Source organism: Aquarana catesbeiana, linkage group LG08 (genome assembly GCF_042186555.1).
Source record: "Aquarana catesbeiana isolate 2022-GZ linkage group LG08, ASM4218655v1, whole genome shotgun sequence".
Taxonomy (NCBI): domain Eukaryota; kingdom Metazoa; phylum Chordata; class Amphibia; order Anura; family Ranidae; genus Aquarana; species Aquarana catesbeiana.
This window is the reverse complement of record NC_133331.1, coordinates 190,622,880-190,643,416: the sequence shown is the minus strand read 5'-3', so window position 1 is coordinate 190,643,416 and position 20,537 is coordinate 190,622,880. Positions and strand designations below refer to the sequence as shown.

General features: G+C 39.0%; 1 protein-coding gene across 2 annotated transcripts in view; it reads right to left on the bottom strand.

The window, feature by feature from the left end:
- LDB3 (LIM domain binding 3) overlaps positions 1-20,537 on the bottom strand; it is a 277,023-nt gene that overhangs the window by 116,849 nt on the left and 139,637 nt on the right. For both annotated transcript variants that reach the window (XM_073596730.1, XM_073596729.1), the window contains exons 5-6: positions 6,873-6,895; positions 3,706-3,909 (exon numbers count right to left, since the gene is read on the bottom strand). In XM_073596730.1, coding sequence (XP_073452831.1) covers positions 3,706-3,909; positions 6,873-6,895 — 227 coding nt within the window. The remainder of the gene's footprint in view (positions 1-3,705; positions 3,910-6,872; positions 6,896-20,537) is intronic.

The following is a 20,537-nucleotide window of genomic DNA, read 5'->3' as shown; positions in this document are numbered from 1 at the left end:
TACATGTCTTTTCGCATCTTCAGCTTGTCTGCGTGGCTCTCAGCTCAGTCTAGTCCTCTATTTAAGCAACATTAGGATGTTCACATGACTGAGGGACATGTCAGTGTTTTATGAGTGTACTCATTTATGAGTGTACTGCTAACATGACGCCACTGGCCAACTCTGCTCAGCCTATTTCTGCTTCTGTACTTGGCATTAATTGCAGCATTAATAATTCAACAAATTAAAATAGTTTCTGAGAATCGGTTTATAAGTTAGTAAATCTGTTCAGTTCTATAAATTTCGAGGTAAGGTAGTTCATAAATACAGCGTTGCATTTACATGAGATCCTATTATTTTTCCAGGATTAATTGAGCAAAAAAAAAAGAATCCAATGCTGTAATCAGTCCGTACTAATTGTTTGTCTTCTTTATCTCTTTCTCTTCTCGCTGCTTAGCACAAATTCATGCACCCCAGCTGATCAATGCCACAATTGATCCAAAAATAACCATTCTGCGATTGGATGTTGTGAGTACCATTTCATGTCTAGGGGTGTCTTTAATAAAACAAACTAAAAATATGCATACTTCAAATTGAAAGTATAATAAAACAAAATGTATAAGAAGAGTTAACATTTAACAAAATACTCATGTCAATCTAGAGATAAACTCCTAAGACCTCCTGGAAAGGTTGTGCTTAACGTATGCCTCCTTTAAACACACAAACACATCTTGAACCTCCATATTGGCCTTTTAATGTGATGACAAAACAGCTAAGTTGGGCAGGCAGGGGAGCATGAGGTCAACCTCAATTTTAGTGTTCCTCTTTTTTATTTTTATTAAAAAAAAGAAAACATTTTTAAGACATTTCCTTTCACAAGTATTGTTGGAAAATAATTCTAACCAAAACTTTATTTGCATTTTTTAAGTTTTAAATCAAACAGCTGGAATCTATTAGATTTATATTGTTGTCTGTCTTTCAACTAGGGATAATTGCTCTCACTTCTTGTCCAAATGAAGATGCTTACTAGGAGAAAGTAATGCCGCGTACACACGAGTGGACTTTTCAGCATCAAAGGTCCGACAGTCTTTCCGACGGACTTTCGACAGAGTTACGACGGACTTTCGAACGACCGGACTTGCCCACACACGAACGGACTAGAGTCTGTTCGAAAGTCCGTTGGTTTGAACGTGATGACGTACGAAGGGACTAGAATAAGGAAGTTCATAGCCAGTAGCCAATAGCTGCCCTTGCGTCCTTTTTTGTCCGTCAGACTAGCATACAGACGAACGGATTTTTCGACCGGACTCGAATCCGTCGGAAAGATTTGAAACATGTTCCAAATCTAAAGTCCGTCTGATTTTCGACAGAAAAAGTCCGCTGAACGTCTGATGAAGCCCACACACGGTCGGATTGTCCGATTCGTTCCGTCGGACCAGTCCGGTCGAAAAGTCCGGTCGTGTGTACACCGCTTAAGGTAACAAAAATAAACCTGGGAGTTGGAAGAGAGAGCAGCACCATACCAAATAATAGTCCAACACATATTTATTTAATCATAAAAATGAAACCAATGCCCTAAAGTGGTTGTAAAGCCTCAAGGTTTTTCACCTTAATGCATTCTATGCTGCAGCTCCCCCCAGACCCCCCCCATTTTTCTTATCTGAGCCTAATCAGATCCAGCGACGTGCATGAGCGCAGTGGCTCCAGCCGCTGTCTCTCTCATTATTGGACGGATTGATAGTAGCAGGAGTCATTGGCTCCTGCTGCTGTCAATCAAATCCAGTGACTTGGAAGAGGGGTGCGGGACCGAGTCCCGCTGTCTGTATTAATGGATGCAGCAGCGGGACTCAGGAACGAGCCCGCATGGGTGCCCCCAGGGAAACTGCTTTCCATGGGGGCCCCCAATGAAAAGGAGGGGCTTGGAAAGCTGGCAGCGCACCCGATCAAGAGGATCGGGGCAGCTCTGCAAAATAAGTGTTCCCTATAAACACAACACTTGTTTTGACTGGAGTTACACTATTTTCCATCAAGTAATGAAAAATGTATTTTTTCAAAGCAAATGTTTTTTTTCAGAGTAGCTATTCCCAAAACGAGGAAGACATACTTCAATGTATTTTTCCACCACATGATAGAAAGATAAGATAAGAAGAAAAAGAAACATGATTTAAAAGCTAACACAATTTTAATTCTTGTGTTTGTACTGCAAATTTATACTGTTTACACTGTATAAGCACTATCCTGGAGTTTCTAACGGCTTTTTGGTTTTTGGACATCTACCATTAATCTAGCTTGTCTGTACTCTGTCTTCTCTGTGGCAGTGTAAATGACAGATTATTTATGAAGTGATAGCATTTAAACAAGATCATTTTACTGGCCAGGAGCACAGATCTAATCCTACCATCCAAAAGTCATCCACACATTTTTTCATTATTTATGTTTGAAAAATTATTTATGAAATCATCTAGTTACACGCTCTCAAGGTTTTCTTTTTCGCAAAAGCATATTAACAGAAGTAAATCTGTAACAATTGTGACAACAAGATTTAATACACAAAGTGAAAATAATCTGCAGAAATGTGATGTTCTTCTCCAGCATAGCCACATGAGGGCAGGCAACATTTACGATTTTATTTTTCATACTCAACTGAAAAATTTTCAAATCTCAGATCATCACTGACAACATTTCTGCAACAACTTCACAGATGTAATTATTACAATAGTCTGTCATAGATCTGAAGCTTAACCATTTCATAATCCTATATTAGCTGAGTTCTTTCTACATTTTAATATATACATTACAGTTACACTTGCCATATTCTTGTAACAGTGTGATTGTCATTCAGAGCTGTTCGTAAATTTAATGTACATGTGTTGATTATCTATCTATAGTATAGGGTCATTTTGGATCTACCAACTTGCCAGTAATCAGCACATGTATGGGAGGTCACCCACTCTCACTTCCGATTTTTTTAGGGGGATGGAAAATGTTATCACTTGAAGATTACATCAGTGAATGTATGCAACTCTGAAATCATGGTCGTCTCTTGAATGATATGATATGAGTATAACAATCTATGTTTGGGCTGACAAGCCAGCATTGCTGCAAATCAAGCCACCAGCAAAAACATGTCTTGGGTAGCCCCATCTACAGAAGTAGGGGCACCTTTGGGAGCTCAGTAGTTTATGGCCTTCTGCCAGGCTTATCTTGTGGATGGGGCCAGTTAATAATAATGATCACAATTAAAAATATCCAGCAAGACTGACCACTGTTCTGTCTGCCCTAACCCAGCATCCTTCAGGGTACGCTTGTTCACAGTCAGATGTTACCCAAAGCCATGGAAATTGTCACCCTTTCTGACTGAAACTGGGGTGATCTTTAACATCAGCTCACCCATATTTGTTTCCTGAGTTTTAGGTAGACGATAAATGCTAGCTCTGAACTTCAACAAAGAAATATGAAGAAATTATTAATTATAATACATACTGCACTTGTTGGGTATGTGCCACATAGGCTAGGAAATTAAGTTGTATTTACCATTTAAAAGTGCTAAAATTTATAATTTAATATAGCTGGGAAAGCATGCTAAATATGACTACATCAATAAACTATACCAATTCCTAATGTGACAACAGAAATCAGTCATTTGTGGTGTTTAGGTAGGTGTGTAGGTCTCTACAGTGCCAGTTTAACCAGTGAGCATGCAAGAAAGAGTTGTATTTTGCTTACCCTGTGAGATCACTGCCTCTGGCCTGTGCTTGGCCAGCAATAGCATCCATAATAGCATCTTGGGAATACATGCTGATTGGGGTGTTATACTGGGCGTGAATAATTGTGGCTTTGCCTCCAGGACCCTTGACCTCAATTGGCTTGTGGGTAGAAAGTGCTGAGTCCTTGAGCACATTGGGGTTGAATTGGGGTACGAACTCAGAGCTGACAGGAAGTGAAGGGAGTGAATAGTGCAAAAGGGAAATGAGAAAAAAAGAGCAGGAAGTGTTAAATGCAGAGTAGATCAAAAACCCATAGCCACATTGTAGGTTATGGTCTTCAAGAGTAAACGGACAATGTATGGAGGGTAATTCATGCTTTAAGTGTACACAAGTCATACCATGCATATTTTCTAAGAACATTATCCAGACTGAAAGCATTGCAAGAACTTAATTCAAAATTGGTAGTGTGAGAATTTAGCATAGAGAAATATAACTATTTTTTAATGTCATTTTTTATGTCATTTTGGCTCCTGCTTTGATCAAGGAAAATGTATGTTAGGAAAATACCTTCATTGATAACCTTTCTGAAACACTCTGCACAGTCTGAATAGAATGGAGGCAGAAATACAAGAGGAAGTATTAACCCATGCAAGTCTCTTCACATTTCACCCAAAAAGTTTTGGTGGAGTCTGCTAATAATTCTGAAGCCCAATTTCCCACTATTTATCTCTAATACTAAAATAAAAGTGTCACCTATACATTTGTTTTGGTCTCCATTTAAGCATGTACAGTATATCTCTTAATTCCTTTTCCATTTTGAAGTAAGTCCATTCATGCCCTAGATGCATTGTTAAATGAACAGATTATTGAGCAGGTAAATATTTAAAATTGCCAGGAAACTTGCTAGGAAACTTTCCATCAACACCACTAGTGTAATTCATAAGAGATATACAATACAATACTTTAGGTAACATTTAATAACCAAAGTATTTGAAAATATTCATACAATAAATTGTGTGAATATTCACTTGAATTATCCAAACATTTGCAGGTGAAATAAGTAAAAAGGGATTTTCTTTCCATATGATTGGATAATTTAGGTAAATCTTCACACAATTTATTGTGTGAACATTTTTAAATCATTTAGTAAAGCAGGCTCATTATGTCTACGCCAAGTGGCAACTAAAGTGTAACTGTTCTTTTGTGTAAATGTTACATCATAAGCCAAGGAACACAGACAATAATTAAAATGCCTTTCTTTAATAGGTGTAGGGAAAGACCAGAACACTGGCAAGCTTTTTATTGCTGTCTGTGTATCTGTTGGATATAAAATATTGTTTTTTTTCCCCATTGTATCTCCTACACTTCTGGTTCCTCTTTTGTTTCACTAATATGGCAAGGTCTGTTCCATAACTGTGCACATGGTCACTACAGATGCATTGGGGGCCTTAAAGAACATCTAATACATGCTCACCATGAATGTAAATTCCCATAGCAAGAATGTTTAAAAGAGACGTATGGTCAAAGCTTTTTTGGTTATACTTCTCATGTGGCTCACAAGGAGTGCACTTGTGCTCTCCTGTGACCCACAATCAGCTGACACTGATCCCACATGTCGACTGACATCACAGAGCCCATCAGGTCTCTGGAGGGATCCCAACAATAATGACAGGATCCGCTTTAATACCTGACCAGCAGCATGCTGCTGAGAGCCTGAGCCAGCTGCTCCCACCCCCTCCCCAACCTGGTGCCCCAGTGAGCACTGGAGGGGCAGACCACAAAGTCACTGCTCTCTGCTCAGAGCGGACTGAGAACTGAGCGATCATCGGTCATGTGATTGCTCAACTTTCAGGCTTAGGACTAGAGGAGGACAGCTGCAGCATCAGACCGATGCTGCAGCAGGAAATTGAGTATGTATTTTTTTTTGTTTTTTTTGTAAGTTCACACTTTTTAAATTTATATATAGCTTTAACTGTGTAAAATACTAGACATTTTACCTGTGCCAGCTTTTCCAAATTAAACTGTGTTTTTACCAATATTTGCAAAGTTACATGGATTCGTCTTTTCCAAATAGGGTTGTTCATGATAACCTGTGCCATCTGCAACTGGCATTTGTTTTCTTAGATAAAAACCTATGAAGAATGATCTTTAAAGGCTTGCTCATTAACATGCATATTGTGCAACATGTTGAGTGCATTGACCTGCATTCCGGCATTCAAATTAGTTCAACACAATATGCATCAATGTCACCAGTTTCTGACATAAACAAGCTGGAGGTGTGTTTGTGAGTTCAGTTTATGATCAAATTACTTAAATCACCTTTGAGCAATCACCTGTCTTGGAACACAGGGCTTTTTACAGGCAACTTTTTTCCATGCAATCATGCATTAGATTGCAGACAATAGCACAATGCTTAATTTTAGTCACATTGTGGTTTTAGTGGCATTTTTTAGGAGCTTTGGTTAACTTCCAGTAGTCTCCTTTTCCATGATTTTGATCTAGCATACCCCCCTTTTTATTAAAGGAGCCGCTATAAGCCATTGAATGACTGAACAAAAAATGTGAAAAAATGCAATATGATCATACGTAGTCTCATGACAAATATTACATGTTTGCGCTATTTATTTTTTAACTGCATAATCAAAAATCTTTTTGTAACCTTAGAGCCTAAGAGTTACTCTGTAGCCATATTTTTTGTGGGTTCTCCTACATTCCAGGATGGACCCTTTTTTATGCAGCTGCCATGACAGCCTAAAAAGCCATTTAGTTAAATTTCCCCAGCAGGCCTTTCAAGAAAAAAATGCAAATTTAGTTATGTAATGTTAGTACTGCCACTGATACATCAACTACTGGTTTAACAATAGTGTGAATTACTCCTCTACCCACGTACAGCTCTGTTAAGCTGGCTACACATTATACAGTTTTCTTGTTCAATTCCCTTTAGGTTTACCTTCAACTATGTAATGCAAGGGCCTGCCTGATTGCATACAAACTGAAAGTGTTAAGGTTTTACCTCATATTATATGATTTTGGTAAATCTAAAGGAAAATTGTATATTGTGTAGCCAGCTGTGTTGCATCCTATTTTTGTTATGTTCTTACAATAACACCACATACCATGCCAACTAAAAAGGCACACAGCAATACAAAGGGTCCAAACAACACATAATAATGCCTTTATACTAACTTGGCAGAAGTGTTGGCTATAACCTGCAGAGAAAAAGAAGAGAGGTGAATCAGTAGAGATAGATTTGTTATAAGATGGTAGAGTTATATTAATGATTTTCCTTCTCACTGTAAACCAGTCACAATGATGGTTACAAAAGCATGTAAATAATCCACATTGAATATAGCAACTTGGAGAGGTATCAAATATTTTTTACTTCCCAGAGGTGCATCAAGAATGATGGAAGGACCACACTGCAGTGGTCAATACAGTATTTAAAATCATAATTTATATCTACTTTTGTTCTTTGGGCAAGGCTGGTTAGAAGAACGGCATGAAATGCATATTTTATGGCTATGTGTTTTAAACATGACCATCTATCTGCATACTGTTAAGAGTAATTTTTAGAACAGAAGCATTTTTCCTGTATTTCATCACATTGATGGTAAGTAACAAAATGATCCCCTGGTCCTTTCAGCATTATTTTGAAAGAAGATAGAAAGAAGAATGGTCTATTATCTTATATTTACCAATCAGGTTTCAGTTTATTGTAGCTGAACATGTTATTTTGCTAATCAGTTCTGAGCAATACATATGACTATGTTGTATGATGGATCTAAGTACAATAAAGTATATTTAAAGCTTTTTCAAAGTTTTGGATAGATTGGGAAACAGTTAAGCCCCAGACAGTTTTTTGGTCATCTGTGTCTGACTGGGGAGATTTCTCTTTACTTCATCACTTCACACATCAGAAAGTAAGAGGAAACATTTGGGGAGTATTCTTTCTTGGATAGTAGTCATTGTCCAAGGTGTCCCTATTGGAAGATGCCCTCTCTGTTCAGCTGTGCCAACTAATTTTTTTCCTTCTTTTTGGTCCTGACGACAATGGTCACCAGAACCAATGTTAACCTGAAACTCCAAAGTGAGTACTCAGATACCAAATCAAAAATACTGAGAGGGTCGATAACCCTTCTTTATTTTTATCCAAAACAAAAAATAATGTTTCAGCTTTTAAATAACTCATTGTAAGTTAGTGTTCTTGATATGTATGGATGATGGTATTACCTTGTTTATAAGAGAAAACCATTAAGTGATAATTTCAGATACTAGTTAATACTAAACTATGGAAAAATCCTTTTGAGAATGCATTTCGGCTATGGTATTATTTCTTCCAAGTTTTTCATTGTTAATCTACATGCCCCTGATTCTGTTTTACTTAATTACAGTAATGTACAAGGATATTTTATGATCCAGAATTGAAAAACTGCACATCATGCTTGTATTTGAAGGGCACTTGACATTAACTGAAGCTTTCAAGCTGTTTATATCTGTCTACAAATAGAAGGAGAAAACAACTGTATAACTAAAATACTGATGTGAGTAATAGACATAAAATGTGTGGATTACAATTTATCCAGCAAGACTTATAAAGGTTTCGTGTCTGCTGGATGACTTCTAAAAGTATTTTTGTGCAGACCTTTTTCCTGAAGGACGCTGCATGTCATGTTAATCCCAGTATTCCAAAGCATGAACATTTTGTGTCACCTGGTATTTCTATACTTTAATCCTAAAGAATAAATGCACAGAGATGGCTGTTAACTGCCTCTGGCTAAATCATAATCCATAATACATATAGACTGAATGCATACTTAGGAAAAGGGTCAACGCCAGCATTACTGACATTCTGTTCTTGGGGAAGGGATCCTTTTTTACATCACTTAATGCTTTCACACATGCTGTTGACGTCTGGCAACTAAAAGGATTTTATATCATGTATGATACCAAAATTGCTGTCATGTTTGATTATATCATGATTGAAATAAACTAGACCATCATCTTTGGTGAATGTTTCCAAGAAGATCACAACCGGCTGCTGGCTTTGGCATACACTGCCATTTTCTGAGTGTTACAACAGGGTTAGTGATGCTAAATATAAAATAAATGATCCTTTTAAGGAATTGGGCCATGCTAACCCAATATGGCTATCTACGAATAAGGACATATTAAATAATGACCCTATTTTTAGCTGTAGGTAAGAAAAATGTGATAAATGTATAGCAAATTTAATGGTTGTGACAGTTTCTGAAGAAAACCTCAGCCTAACTTTCTAAAAATGCTAGTAGTTTTCCTGTCATGCTAATCTTATGGTATCACTACTCTGACTTGTTGTCAAGGAAAAAATATTCAGATCGGGAGTTTAGACACCATTTGAAATAAAATTTGTTGGAGGAATGTTTCATAAAAGTCAGAGAAGCAACATGAATGCCAGACAACTATCATTCTCAGTCCTTAGATTTAAGGCTTCCTATATTAAGTCCATGACCCATTGCAAAAGAACTATTTGATCCCTCCATGGCACTGATTATAGTTACCCATACATATTTGCAAATCCACTTGACAGGTTTCCATCCTGACATTTTTATTTGGTGTGAGTTACTGCTGTGGATCTTCACTGCTCTTGAGAACTTCTTTTAGAGCTTTGCCTCTGACCATTGCTCCTTTGTTCATGGCTCCTCTTCATGCTATTTTGTACTGTCTTTTTGCATTTGCTGACATCATATCCACTGGCTGTTCTGCTTTCCACAATGTCCTAAGCCCTCCACGCCCAACTAGTTTACCTTCTGGATAGGTAAGCTTACAGATAAGAGTTTACTCAAAGTACAGATAGGTTTGCAACCAGTCGTACTCTACAGCTTTGACAATACACTCCACATACTCCTCCAATAAGCCCCTTTTACAGCACAGGATTAGCAGGCAGTATGTCCTAATTAGGATTTGCTCACACCTTGATGTTAATATTGCCTGACACACTCCTACACTGCCTGTAACTTGCACAATAGGTTATGTACCATGTTTCCCTGGTATTGTTTACATTCTTTAAGTTTCATGTGTTGCAATAGGAACAATTGAGTACTGTCCATGATAATTTCTTTATTTGCACTATTCTAATTTTTCAGGACAAGCGTTTAGGATGTACCCCCCCCTCTTTTTTTCAAGGTCCAAGCAGTATTAATACACAAAGTTTTAGCAGTTTTACCTAAAACGTGTTGCAATTAAATTCATACATGATTGACTGCAGTGTCTTGCAAATGCATCTTCCAAAGCTTGCACCAGTCTTTACTATGGAAGATGTAATGTTTAACACATGCTACAGAATACATAATGTAGGAACTAATGCTAATAAAAGCTTACAAGGCTTATAAAACATTTTACTTTATTGGATATTATTTCAAGTGTTCACTATTGTAAAATATTTAGTAGTGTTTTAGGTGGACAGCAAGTGTGTGTCTTTTACATAGCGAAAATCACATATCCAGTCAATTCATCTTAATGCAGAATTGCAGGCTTACAACTAACTACATAACTTAAATGTGAACTGTTTTTTTCTGCCAAACAATTAGTGATTTTGTTAAAGTATACTGTATCTATGGTCAAAATGTAAACTCTTATATTCATTTCCACATTGTATTTCAATTTTTTTCTAGCCTACTCTTATTATTGCAAACAATCTTGAAGTTTGTAAATTTGCTTTGCAAAGATCCCTACTACCCTGAATTCTGTGACATGTTTTCATTGTGAGTAAGCACTGCTGTGTCACACAGTTCATAGAGCCTGCCTTCGGATGTACAGAGGTGCTGAGAGGAGGAGTTTCAGAAGGTGGAGTTACTACAGGAATCCATGCTTACAAGAAGGAATGTACCATGGGATATGTAGTCCTTTAAAGTTGAAAGTAAACAGCAGAGGAGAAGCTCCAAAGCATGCAGGGATTTCAGGAAGTTGTGGATAGAGATGGCCAGCAGGCAGGCAGCACTCATAACATGATAGGAGATTTTTCAGGTAAGCTTATATTGAATTGTCAAAAATAAAAATAGTTTGTATTGCTATTACCGTGCTGATGTTATAAAATTAGTACATATGAACTTTACAGTTTTAAAGCTGATGTTTAGCTTTTTTTTCTCCACAGCTTTAGTGGCCTAACGTACCTGTAATGTGCCATTTCTTGCATTCCCGAGGATACTGTAGAAATCATCTCTGTAGGTTGCATGGCCCTCATCTTGGCACTGAATTTTTGGAGTTACAATGGGTAATAGCTTTGGGTCTTTGGGCTGAACTGCATTAGAGTGGGGTCCCACTCTTCTCTCCTTTCCTATTTAGAAAAGTTCTTTCATTTTTACACTGAATGGTGGAGATGATCCTGTCATTCTTTTGACTCTCCCTCATTCAAAAATTGTGTTACATTCAGTGTTAACAATGAAAAAAAACTTTTCTCAATGGAGAAGGAAGGAGGAGGAGGTCCCCATCGGACCATCTCTAATGCAGTTCATCCTGAAGAACCACAGCTATTAACAATCTTCGTGCCAGAAGTTCAGTGCCAGGAAGAAGACCGGGCAACTTGCAGAAAGCATGTCTACAGGATCCAACAGCCTGCATGAGGGTACTTAGGGAACTCAGTCAAGTGATTGCCAGACCGTTGTTCCTAATTTTTACAGATAGTCTACTGACTGGAATGGTACCAGCTGATTGGAGAAAAGCCAATGTAGCACCAATATTTAAAAAGGGCCCAAAATACATCCCTGGGAATTACAGACCAGTTAGCCTAACATCAATAGTATGTAAACTCTTGGAGGGGATGATAAAGGACTATATACAGGATTTTAGTAATACGAACGGTATCATTAGCAGTAATCAGCATGGATTCATGAAGAATCGTTCTTGCCAAACCAATCTATTAACCTTCTATGAGGAGGTGAGTTGCCATCTAGATAAAGGAAGGCCTGTAGACGTGGTGTATCTGGATTTTGCAAAAGCATTTGACACAGTTCCCCATAAACGTTTACTGTACAAAATAAGGTTGGCATGGACCATAGGGTGAGTACATGGATTGAAAACTGGCTACAAGGGCGAGTTCAGAGGGTGGTGATAAATGGGGAGTACTCGGAATGGTCAGGGGTGGGTAGTGGGGTTCCCCAGAGTTCTGTGCTGGGACCAATCCTATTTAATTTGTTCATAAACGATCTGGAGGATGGGATAAACAGTTCAATCTCTGTATTTGCAGACGATACTAAGCTAAGCAGGGCAATAACTTCTCCGCAGGACGTGGAAACCTTGCAAAAAGACCTGAACAAATTAATGGAGTGGGCGACTACATGGCAAATGAGGTTCAATGTAGAAAAATGTAAAATAATGCATTTAGGTGGCAAAAATATGAATGAAATCTATACACTGGGGGGAGAACCTCTGGGGGAATCTAGGATGGAAAAGGACCTGGGGGTCCTAGTAGATAATAGGCTCAGCAATGGCAGGAAATGCCAAGCTGCTGCTAACAAAGCAAACAGAATATTGGCATGCATTAAAAGGGGGATCAACTCCAGAGATAAAACGATAATTCTCCCGCTCTACAAAACTCTGGTCCGGCCGCACCTAGAGTATGCGGTCCAGTTCTGGGCACCAGTCCTCAGGAAGGATGTACTGGAAATGGAGCGAGTACAAAGAAGGGCAACAAAGCTAATAAAGGGTCTGGAGGATCTTAGTTATGAGGAAAGGTTGCAAGCACTGAACTTATTCTCTCTGGAGAAGAGATGCTTGAGAGGGGAAATGATTTCAATTTACAAATACCGGACTGGTGACCCCACAATAGGGATAAAACTTTTTCACAGAAGAGAGTTTAACAAGACTCGTGGCCACTCTTTAAAATTAGAAGAAAAGAGGTTTAACCTTAAGCTACGTAGAGGGTTCTTTACTGTAAGAGCGGCAAGGATGTGGAATTCCCTTCCACAGGCGGTGGTCTCAGCGGGGAGCATTGATAGATTCAAGAAACTATTAGATAAGCACCTGAATGACCACAACATACAGGGATATACAATGCAATACTGACACATAATCACACACATAGGTTGGACTTGATGGACTTGTGTCTTTTTTCAACCTCACCTACTATGTAACTATGTAACTATGATTTGGGACATACTTCATTACAGGTAAGTTGGGAAAAAAAACATTTTTTAGGTAAACTTCAGCTTTGGAATGCTTGCTATTTGAATTTGCGGTCTTTAGAACCTTCTAAGATCACCCCAGATTTGATTTACTTTCTTTGTTTTATTCTTTTTTTTATTGCTTTAACATTATATTGTTGAAGCAATAGGAATCTCCTAAGTGGGAACACAGTGAGGCTGATTTACTAAAACTGGAGAGTGAAAAATCTGGTGCAGCTCTGCATAGAAACCAATCAGCTTCCAAGTTTTTTTTGTTAAAGCTTAATTAAACAAGCTGAAGTAAAAACTGATTGGCTACCATGCACAGATTTTGCACTGTTCAGTTTTAGAAAATCAACCCCAGTCAGTCATAAAAAACTCAATAAGGGTTCCTATCTTTCTCTTCTCTATCCAAAACTTAAACAAAAAAATTTGCTTTAACCTCCCTGGCGGTATGATTATTTCGGATTTTAGGTGCTGAAAGCGGTACCATTATTTTGCACGGAAATTTGGCGTTTTATATTGTAGGTCTGTAAATCTTAACAATAACACACTTAAATCTGTCCAAACCAGAGTCTAGTAGATATCCCGGGTATGATAAAGTTTGAAACACAAAAACATAAATTATAATATAATAAATAAAAATAAATAATAAAAAAAAATTTAAAAAAATAGTAATAAAATAAATTTCCCCACAATTCACTATCGCTCAATTCTGCAAGTGTTCTAATTTACTATCGCTGTTTTCTAGCTGGTCTAAAGCCACTTTTGACGTAAAGGGACACTTTTTGGTTGCTACGGACAATCTCCAGTTTCCAGGCAGAAAGAACAGTGTATATCATGTAAAACTGCATGCAGGGCATGGGCCAGAGCACTGGGGACAAAAGGGATGTGAAATCATTTCATACAGTACTGTAATCTGTAAGATTACAGTACTGTATGTGTTATGATTTTGACAGTTTTTTTAATTTGCCGCCAGGCTCCGCCCCCGTGCGTCGCGCCGCTCGCAGGGAACGGAGCCTGGCACGGAGAGGCTTCGGAGGAGGACGGAGCCCTCGGACACTGCGGGGAACATCGCAGGATCCCGGGGACAAGGTAAGTAACGCCGCCCCAGGATCCTGCAATGCGATCCCGAGTGTGGCTCGGGGTTACCGCTAATGGTACTGAATTTTAACCCCGAGCAACACTCGGGAAAACCGCCAGGGAGGTTAACAGCTTCCCGACCAACCACCGCAGTTAAACTGTGGCAGGTTGGCTCCCCTGCATGAGCCGTCGTAGCTATACGTCAGCTTGTGGGGTCGGAATAGCAGGTGCATGCCCGCTGCACAGCGGGGGTGCCCATGCTCGCGGCCGACGGTCGCGATGACCTCCGGCCACGAGCGATCGTGAGCAGGAGACACAGAACAGGGGCGAGTGTGTGTAAACACACACTTCCCTGTTCTGTTCTGACAGGAGTGACAGATCGTTTGTTCCTATTAGGTAGGAACCACGATCCGTCACTTCCTCTAGTCAGTCCCCTCCATAGAATCACCTCCCAGGGAACACAGTTAACCCCTAGTTCGCCCCCTAGTGTTAACCCCTTCACTGTCATGTGACATTTTTCCAGTAATCAATGCATTTTTATAGCATTGATCGCTGTATTAATGCCAATGGTCCCAAAAATGTGTCAAAATTGTCCGATGTGTCCGCCATAATGTCTCAGTCACGATAAAAATCTCAGATGGCCGCCATTACTAGTAAAAAAAAGAAGAAGAAAAATGTAATAAATCTATCCCCTATTTTATAAACGCTATACCTTTTGCACAAACCAATCAATATACGCTTTTTGCGATTTTTTTTACCAAAAATATGTAGAACAATACATATCGGCCAAAACTGAGAAAAAATTTGCTTTTTAAAAAAAAAAAAATGGGGATATTTATTATAGCAAAAAGTACAAAATAATGCCTTTTTTTCAAAATTGTCCCTCTTTGTTTGTAGTGCAAAAAAATAAAAAGCGCAGAGGCGATCAAATATCACCAAAAGAAAGCTCTATTTGTGGGAAAAAAAGGACATCAATTTTGTTTGGATGCAACGGCGCACGACTGGGCAATTCTTAGTTAAAACGACGCAGTGCCGAATCGCAAAAAGTGCTCTGGTCAGGAAGGGGGTAATTCTTCCGGGGCTGAGGTGGTTAATTTGTACAGTGACAATAAGTGAAAATCGAATTGTATTATAAACATGTTGATGTGTAAAGCACATGGGCTTCTTTTTTGTGCATTCTGACAAAAGTACAGAGATCTAATGCTATATTTTATATCTCCACTTTTAATCGTTAACCAAAGGCTTTGTAATGTACAGAAATAAAGCTTTAGTATTTCAAGGTAGCAAAGCGTATATATATATATAAAGAGTAATTCCTTCTTAAAAAGATTCTACATATTTTTGCTTTGTGCTACCTCTTATATCATTCTACTGTCAAACTTTCATTAATCCTTCCTTTGCTTACTACACCTAAAAAAATAAATATTATGTATTTTAAATAAGGGCTGTTCTGTTATTTCCCCTGAAAACAGAGAATCACCTCTTTTGCTAGGAGACACATTCTGCCATTTCTCTTAGCCTCTGAAATATCTGCCTGCTATAGTATCTAGTGAGATATATTAGGAACAAGCTGGAGTCTGTAAGCAGATAGTCATATAGCCATTTTTGGTATGTGTTCAACAGCTGAGCATCCCCTTACAGTCAAACACAGTGTAACAGTATCATTTGGTAAAATAGGTCCCTGTGTCTGTTTTAATCTCCTGAGCTTCAGATGACATTTTTAAGGTAGAACAGGAGAGTAACAAAATTAAATTTATTACTCAGAGGAGAAGATGGAAAAATGCAATGTATTTCCAAAGTGGAAATACGTTGTTTCAGAGTTGAATGAATATATACAACTTCACATTCTCCAGATGTTCATGTAACTGCACTCAGCCAGCAGAAGTAATACCCATTTGCAGTAAATAGTCAAGTCAGCAGAGGAATCCTTTACAACTTTCCTGTACAGAAATCAAGGCAGTACACACCGAATGATGAAGATGCCTGCAGCACAGAAGAACTAGAAGAACTACTTGGTCCTTGTTGTTCCATGAATGTATATGTGGAAGTGGAAGGAAGGGGTCAACAACCTTTAAGAAATGTGATGATGGAATGGAAAAAAAATTCAATTTTTTTCTACCTATTACCTTTTACATAAATTGAGTATGTATATATTTATGGATGATACATTTAATTGTGTCATGGGTAAGGGGGAGCTTCTGTGCATTGGTCAGAGTTTATATCTACAGCTGGTGACACAAAGCGTAAAGTGTTAATTGTCTTCACTGCTGCTGACCTCATAGGAATGGTACATGGCTGTGTGTAAGGTTGCAGTCATCAAAATGGCCCTACTGTTGAAAGGCAGGCAAGAGAAGAGCAAATTAAGCACTCCATCCTAAAGCGGAAGTTATATCAGAACCAGTTGTAAAGCTAGAGCAGTCAGATGATGGTTGAAAATGGCTTCAAATCAGAATGACAGTCAGGAAAGTCCGATGAAATACCAAAGTGCTCAGGATCTGACAGGAGCTGAAAAGAACTTTTATGTCTAGGCACTGGTACAGTGCAGTGAACAGATCTAAGACAACATTCACACTTGAGCACAGTTTTTATAGTCATTTTCCTACGCCTGACAAAGCTCAACATGCATAATCCTTCTTTCTCCTTGTGCCCGTTTACACTTGCATGCTAAATCAACCCCATGCTCTAGGCCCTATGATCAAAAAGTATATGAGCTTTTTTTTTTAGCATAGCCATCAATGGGTGCGCCTGTATGCTTGTAATGAAAGTTGCACTTTGCAAGGAAATTTGCCCTAGAGTTTAGTGAATGTGCTGAAACTTCACTTTACAAAGAATAACCAATCACATGCAAGCAAAATTAAAAAAGAACAACATTTTTGCTTGCACATTATTGGACAATGGATGCCAGCAGAGCTCCATCTCGTAACTAAGCTCTGGGGAAAACTTCTTTGCAAAGTGGAACTCTACTTGCAAAACAAACAGCTTGTTTGCTTTAGGTAAATCAACTCCCTAGAAGTGAAACAGGGGTATGTGCCAATATGTGTAGGAGAGCTTGATTTGGCACTGACACGGGAGTAAGCAGATCACATCACTCTCCAGTGGTCTACATGTTTTTCTAAATACTCTCCCCTGCTCCCCCCAACCCGCAGCTCAATTACCACTTTAGGGCTGAGAGGAAGTTGAATTGATATAGAGAAAACATTTTCCTGAAAGCACTACCCCTGCTGCATTACTTACCATTTCCCTTAATAATTACAGATCAAGTTTAACCACTTGCCGCCCGCCATATAGCAAAATGACCGCTGCAACATGGTTTCAATAACCAGACTGGGCGTCATATGACGTCCTCAGGATATTAAGCCGCTGCGTGCCCCCGGGGGCTCGCATCGCGGTGTTCGTTGTTTCGGTGTGTCAGTCTGACTCACCGCAACTCCGATCTAGGTAAAGAGTCTCTGACGGAGACTCTTTACCATGTGATCAGCCGTGTCCAATCACAGCTGATCACGATGTAAATAGGAAGAGCTGGTAATCGGCTTTTCCTCACTCGCGTCTGACAGACGTGAGTAGAGGAGAGCCGAACGGCTGCTCTTCTGACAGGGGGGGTCCTGTGCTGATTGTTTATCAGCACAGCCCCCCTCGGATCCCACCCAGGACCACCAGGGAAGCCGCCCAAGACCACCAGGGAAGCGGCCCAGGACCACCAGGATGGCCATCCACACTGGACCACCAGGTATGCCCCCTAGACCCCCAGGGAAATACTAATCTGTGCCCAGGCAGCTGACAATCAATGCCCAGGCAGCTGCCAATCAGTACCCACTCACAATGTCTACCACTGCCAGTGCCACCAGGGATGTCTATCAGTGCCTCATATCAGTGCCGCGTATCAGTGCTATCAGTGCCCAGCAGTGCCGCCTATCAGTGCCCATCAGTACCCAGCAGTGCCACCTATCAGTGCCCATCAATGCTGCCTATCAGTGCCACCCATAAGAACCCATCTTTGCAGCCCTTCAGTGCCCATCAGTGTCACCTATCAGTGCCCATCAGTGCCCACCAGTGCCACCCACTGCCACCCATGAGTGCCCATCAGTGCTGCCTATCAATGCCCATCAGTGCTGCATATCAGTGCCACCCATCAGTGCCGCCTACCAGTGCCGCATATCAGTGCCCATCGTCAGTGCCCGCTCATTGGTGCCACCTCATCGGTGCCGCCTTATCAGTGCCTGTCAGTGCCGCCTTATCAGTGCCCATCAGTGAAAGAGAAAACTTACTTATTTACAAAATTTTTTAACAGAAACAAAAGCAAAACTTTTATTTTTTTCAAGATTTTCGGTCTTTTTTTATTTGTTTAACAAAAAATAAAAATCGCAGAGGTGATCAAATACCACCTAAAGAAAGCTCTATTAGTGGGAACAAAATGATAAAAATTTAGTTTGGGTACAGCGTTGTATGACTGCTCAATTGTCATTCAAACTACGACAGCGCTGAAAGCTGAAAATTTGTCTGGGCAGAAAGGTGTATAAGTGCCCTGTATTGAAGTGGTTAATAATAGTCTTCTTTAAGTTACCTTCTTATCCATTAAATCTAGGCAGCTTGTTTCAAAATTATGGAGTATACAATTCTAATGTGATAGATGGAATTCTATGTGGTTTGGTGTAATTATTTATGATACAAACCTGTATAACAAAAAGGCTGGACCATATGACTGCTACTTGAAATTTAAAATGAAAAAAATACACTTATTTGCATGAACCTTTTTTTTTTATTCAATTAAAAAGCCAAGTGATTTTATAGATATCATAGCAAAGCTGCTTATACAAAAAATGTTAATTTGCCTTGAGTTATTCAAAGCAAATAGAGTGTTTACTTTAAAAGTGAATTTTACCCAGAACTTAGTGAGTGTGGTAAAATTTCACTTTGCAAAGGATACCAAATCACATGCAAGGAAATAAAAAACACAGTTTTTGCATGCACATGATTGGATGATGGAGGTCAGCAGATCGCCACCTCATTCACTAAGCTTTGAGGATATTTTCTTTGCAAAGTGTGATTTCCTATGCAAAAAGAACAGTCTGTTGCCTTTAGTAAATCACCTTTCTAATTCCATGTTGAGAGTAACTGAAAAACCTGCTTATGGATTGATATGCAAACATACAAAATTTCGACTTCTGAAGTAAGCTAACACTTATTATAATTCTGATCTCAATTGATGCCGAAAGGTTACCTGAAGTCTTTCCTTTCTTCCTGTGCAGTACTTTGCCCCTCTACATTGATAATACTGTGACATTCAGTGAAGTTTCAATATAACATATACCAAATAGCATTATGACCTGGAGGACATGTACAGCTGTTCCAAAGAACAAGATGGGTAGCAGAAAGGTCAGTGTTTATGGCAACGTTACAATGTTCATTGCTAATGCCAGGAATAAGAAAGCAGACCTACTCCAAATAATATAACCAACCACCAACAGTTATTGTCAAATGCAGATCCAGACATCAATATGGAAAGCCAAAATAATGCAGCCAAATTCATCAAGAGTACTGTATTAAAATTCTGGGCCAAATGGCAGCTCTTCAAGTTGTTACAAGGTCCTTTTTATTTATTACTGTCCTCCTGAAGAATAATTTTCTGATTGCCAGTACAATTGCACGTTTTACATACAGGCAATGTGTCTGGCATCTGTAATTTTATTTAATCAGTACATTTTCAAAAATCATTATTTTAAAAAATGTTATTATTAAAAGCATACTTAAGATTCTGTCCACTGAAAACTGGAACTTCAATTATAGGTGGGCTTTAATGGCCTGAATTACCCATAGGCTTTTGATTTCACAAAGACTCCACTTTTTTCAAAAAGTCTTCCTCCCCTGCTGCAGCTTGATGAGTCTCGCTGCTCTCTGTTTCGATAATGGTACACTAAATGATATATTCAATGAGAATTAATTATTTTTATAATGGCAATGCCAGTGGGAAAAGCTGTGAAGTCATAATAAAATCTCTGCAACATATAACTTATATGTGATTGAGCCCACTGATCTAATTAGAAATTGAAGACGTCAGTTTTGGGTGGACCCTTTAAGTACACTGACTTCAACCCTATGGTTATATTGTGAAAGGTAGCAAATTGTGCCAAGCAGATATACATGTGAAACACTTCATATATAATAATTACCGGTAAATTAAAATATCTTACATACCCTCTAAGAAGAAAGCTTTCTGAAGCCCTTCCCTTGAGACTTAGCTTATGCTTTCCAGCCATTTCATTAAGGGTCTCAGCTGAATATAGGCCAATGGGATTGTTATATAGTCCTTTCTTAGGCAAACTAAACTGGTTTTGATCATTTTCAGCATTTACTAAAACATCTGATGTTGCACTTATGCTACGCCTGATAGGAGATGTTTCAGAAGTCACAGAGTAAGAAGACCAAGAAGGTTTCAGAGATGGCTTTACAAAAGATGAGCTATGCGACTGGTGGACCTCTTGCTTGTTCAGGTAGCCTGATATTGTCTCGTTGGTGGTCACTCCACCACCCAGAGGCACAGCTGTTTGGCTACACAGAGCACTGAAGTCAGTTCTGCCATTTATTTCCAAAGCGTAGTCCTGTAGCAGCATACATGCAGGCCATAAAGGAGAAA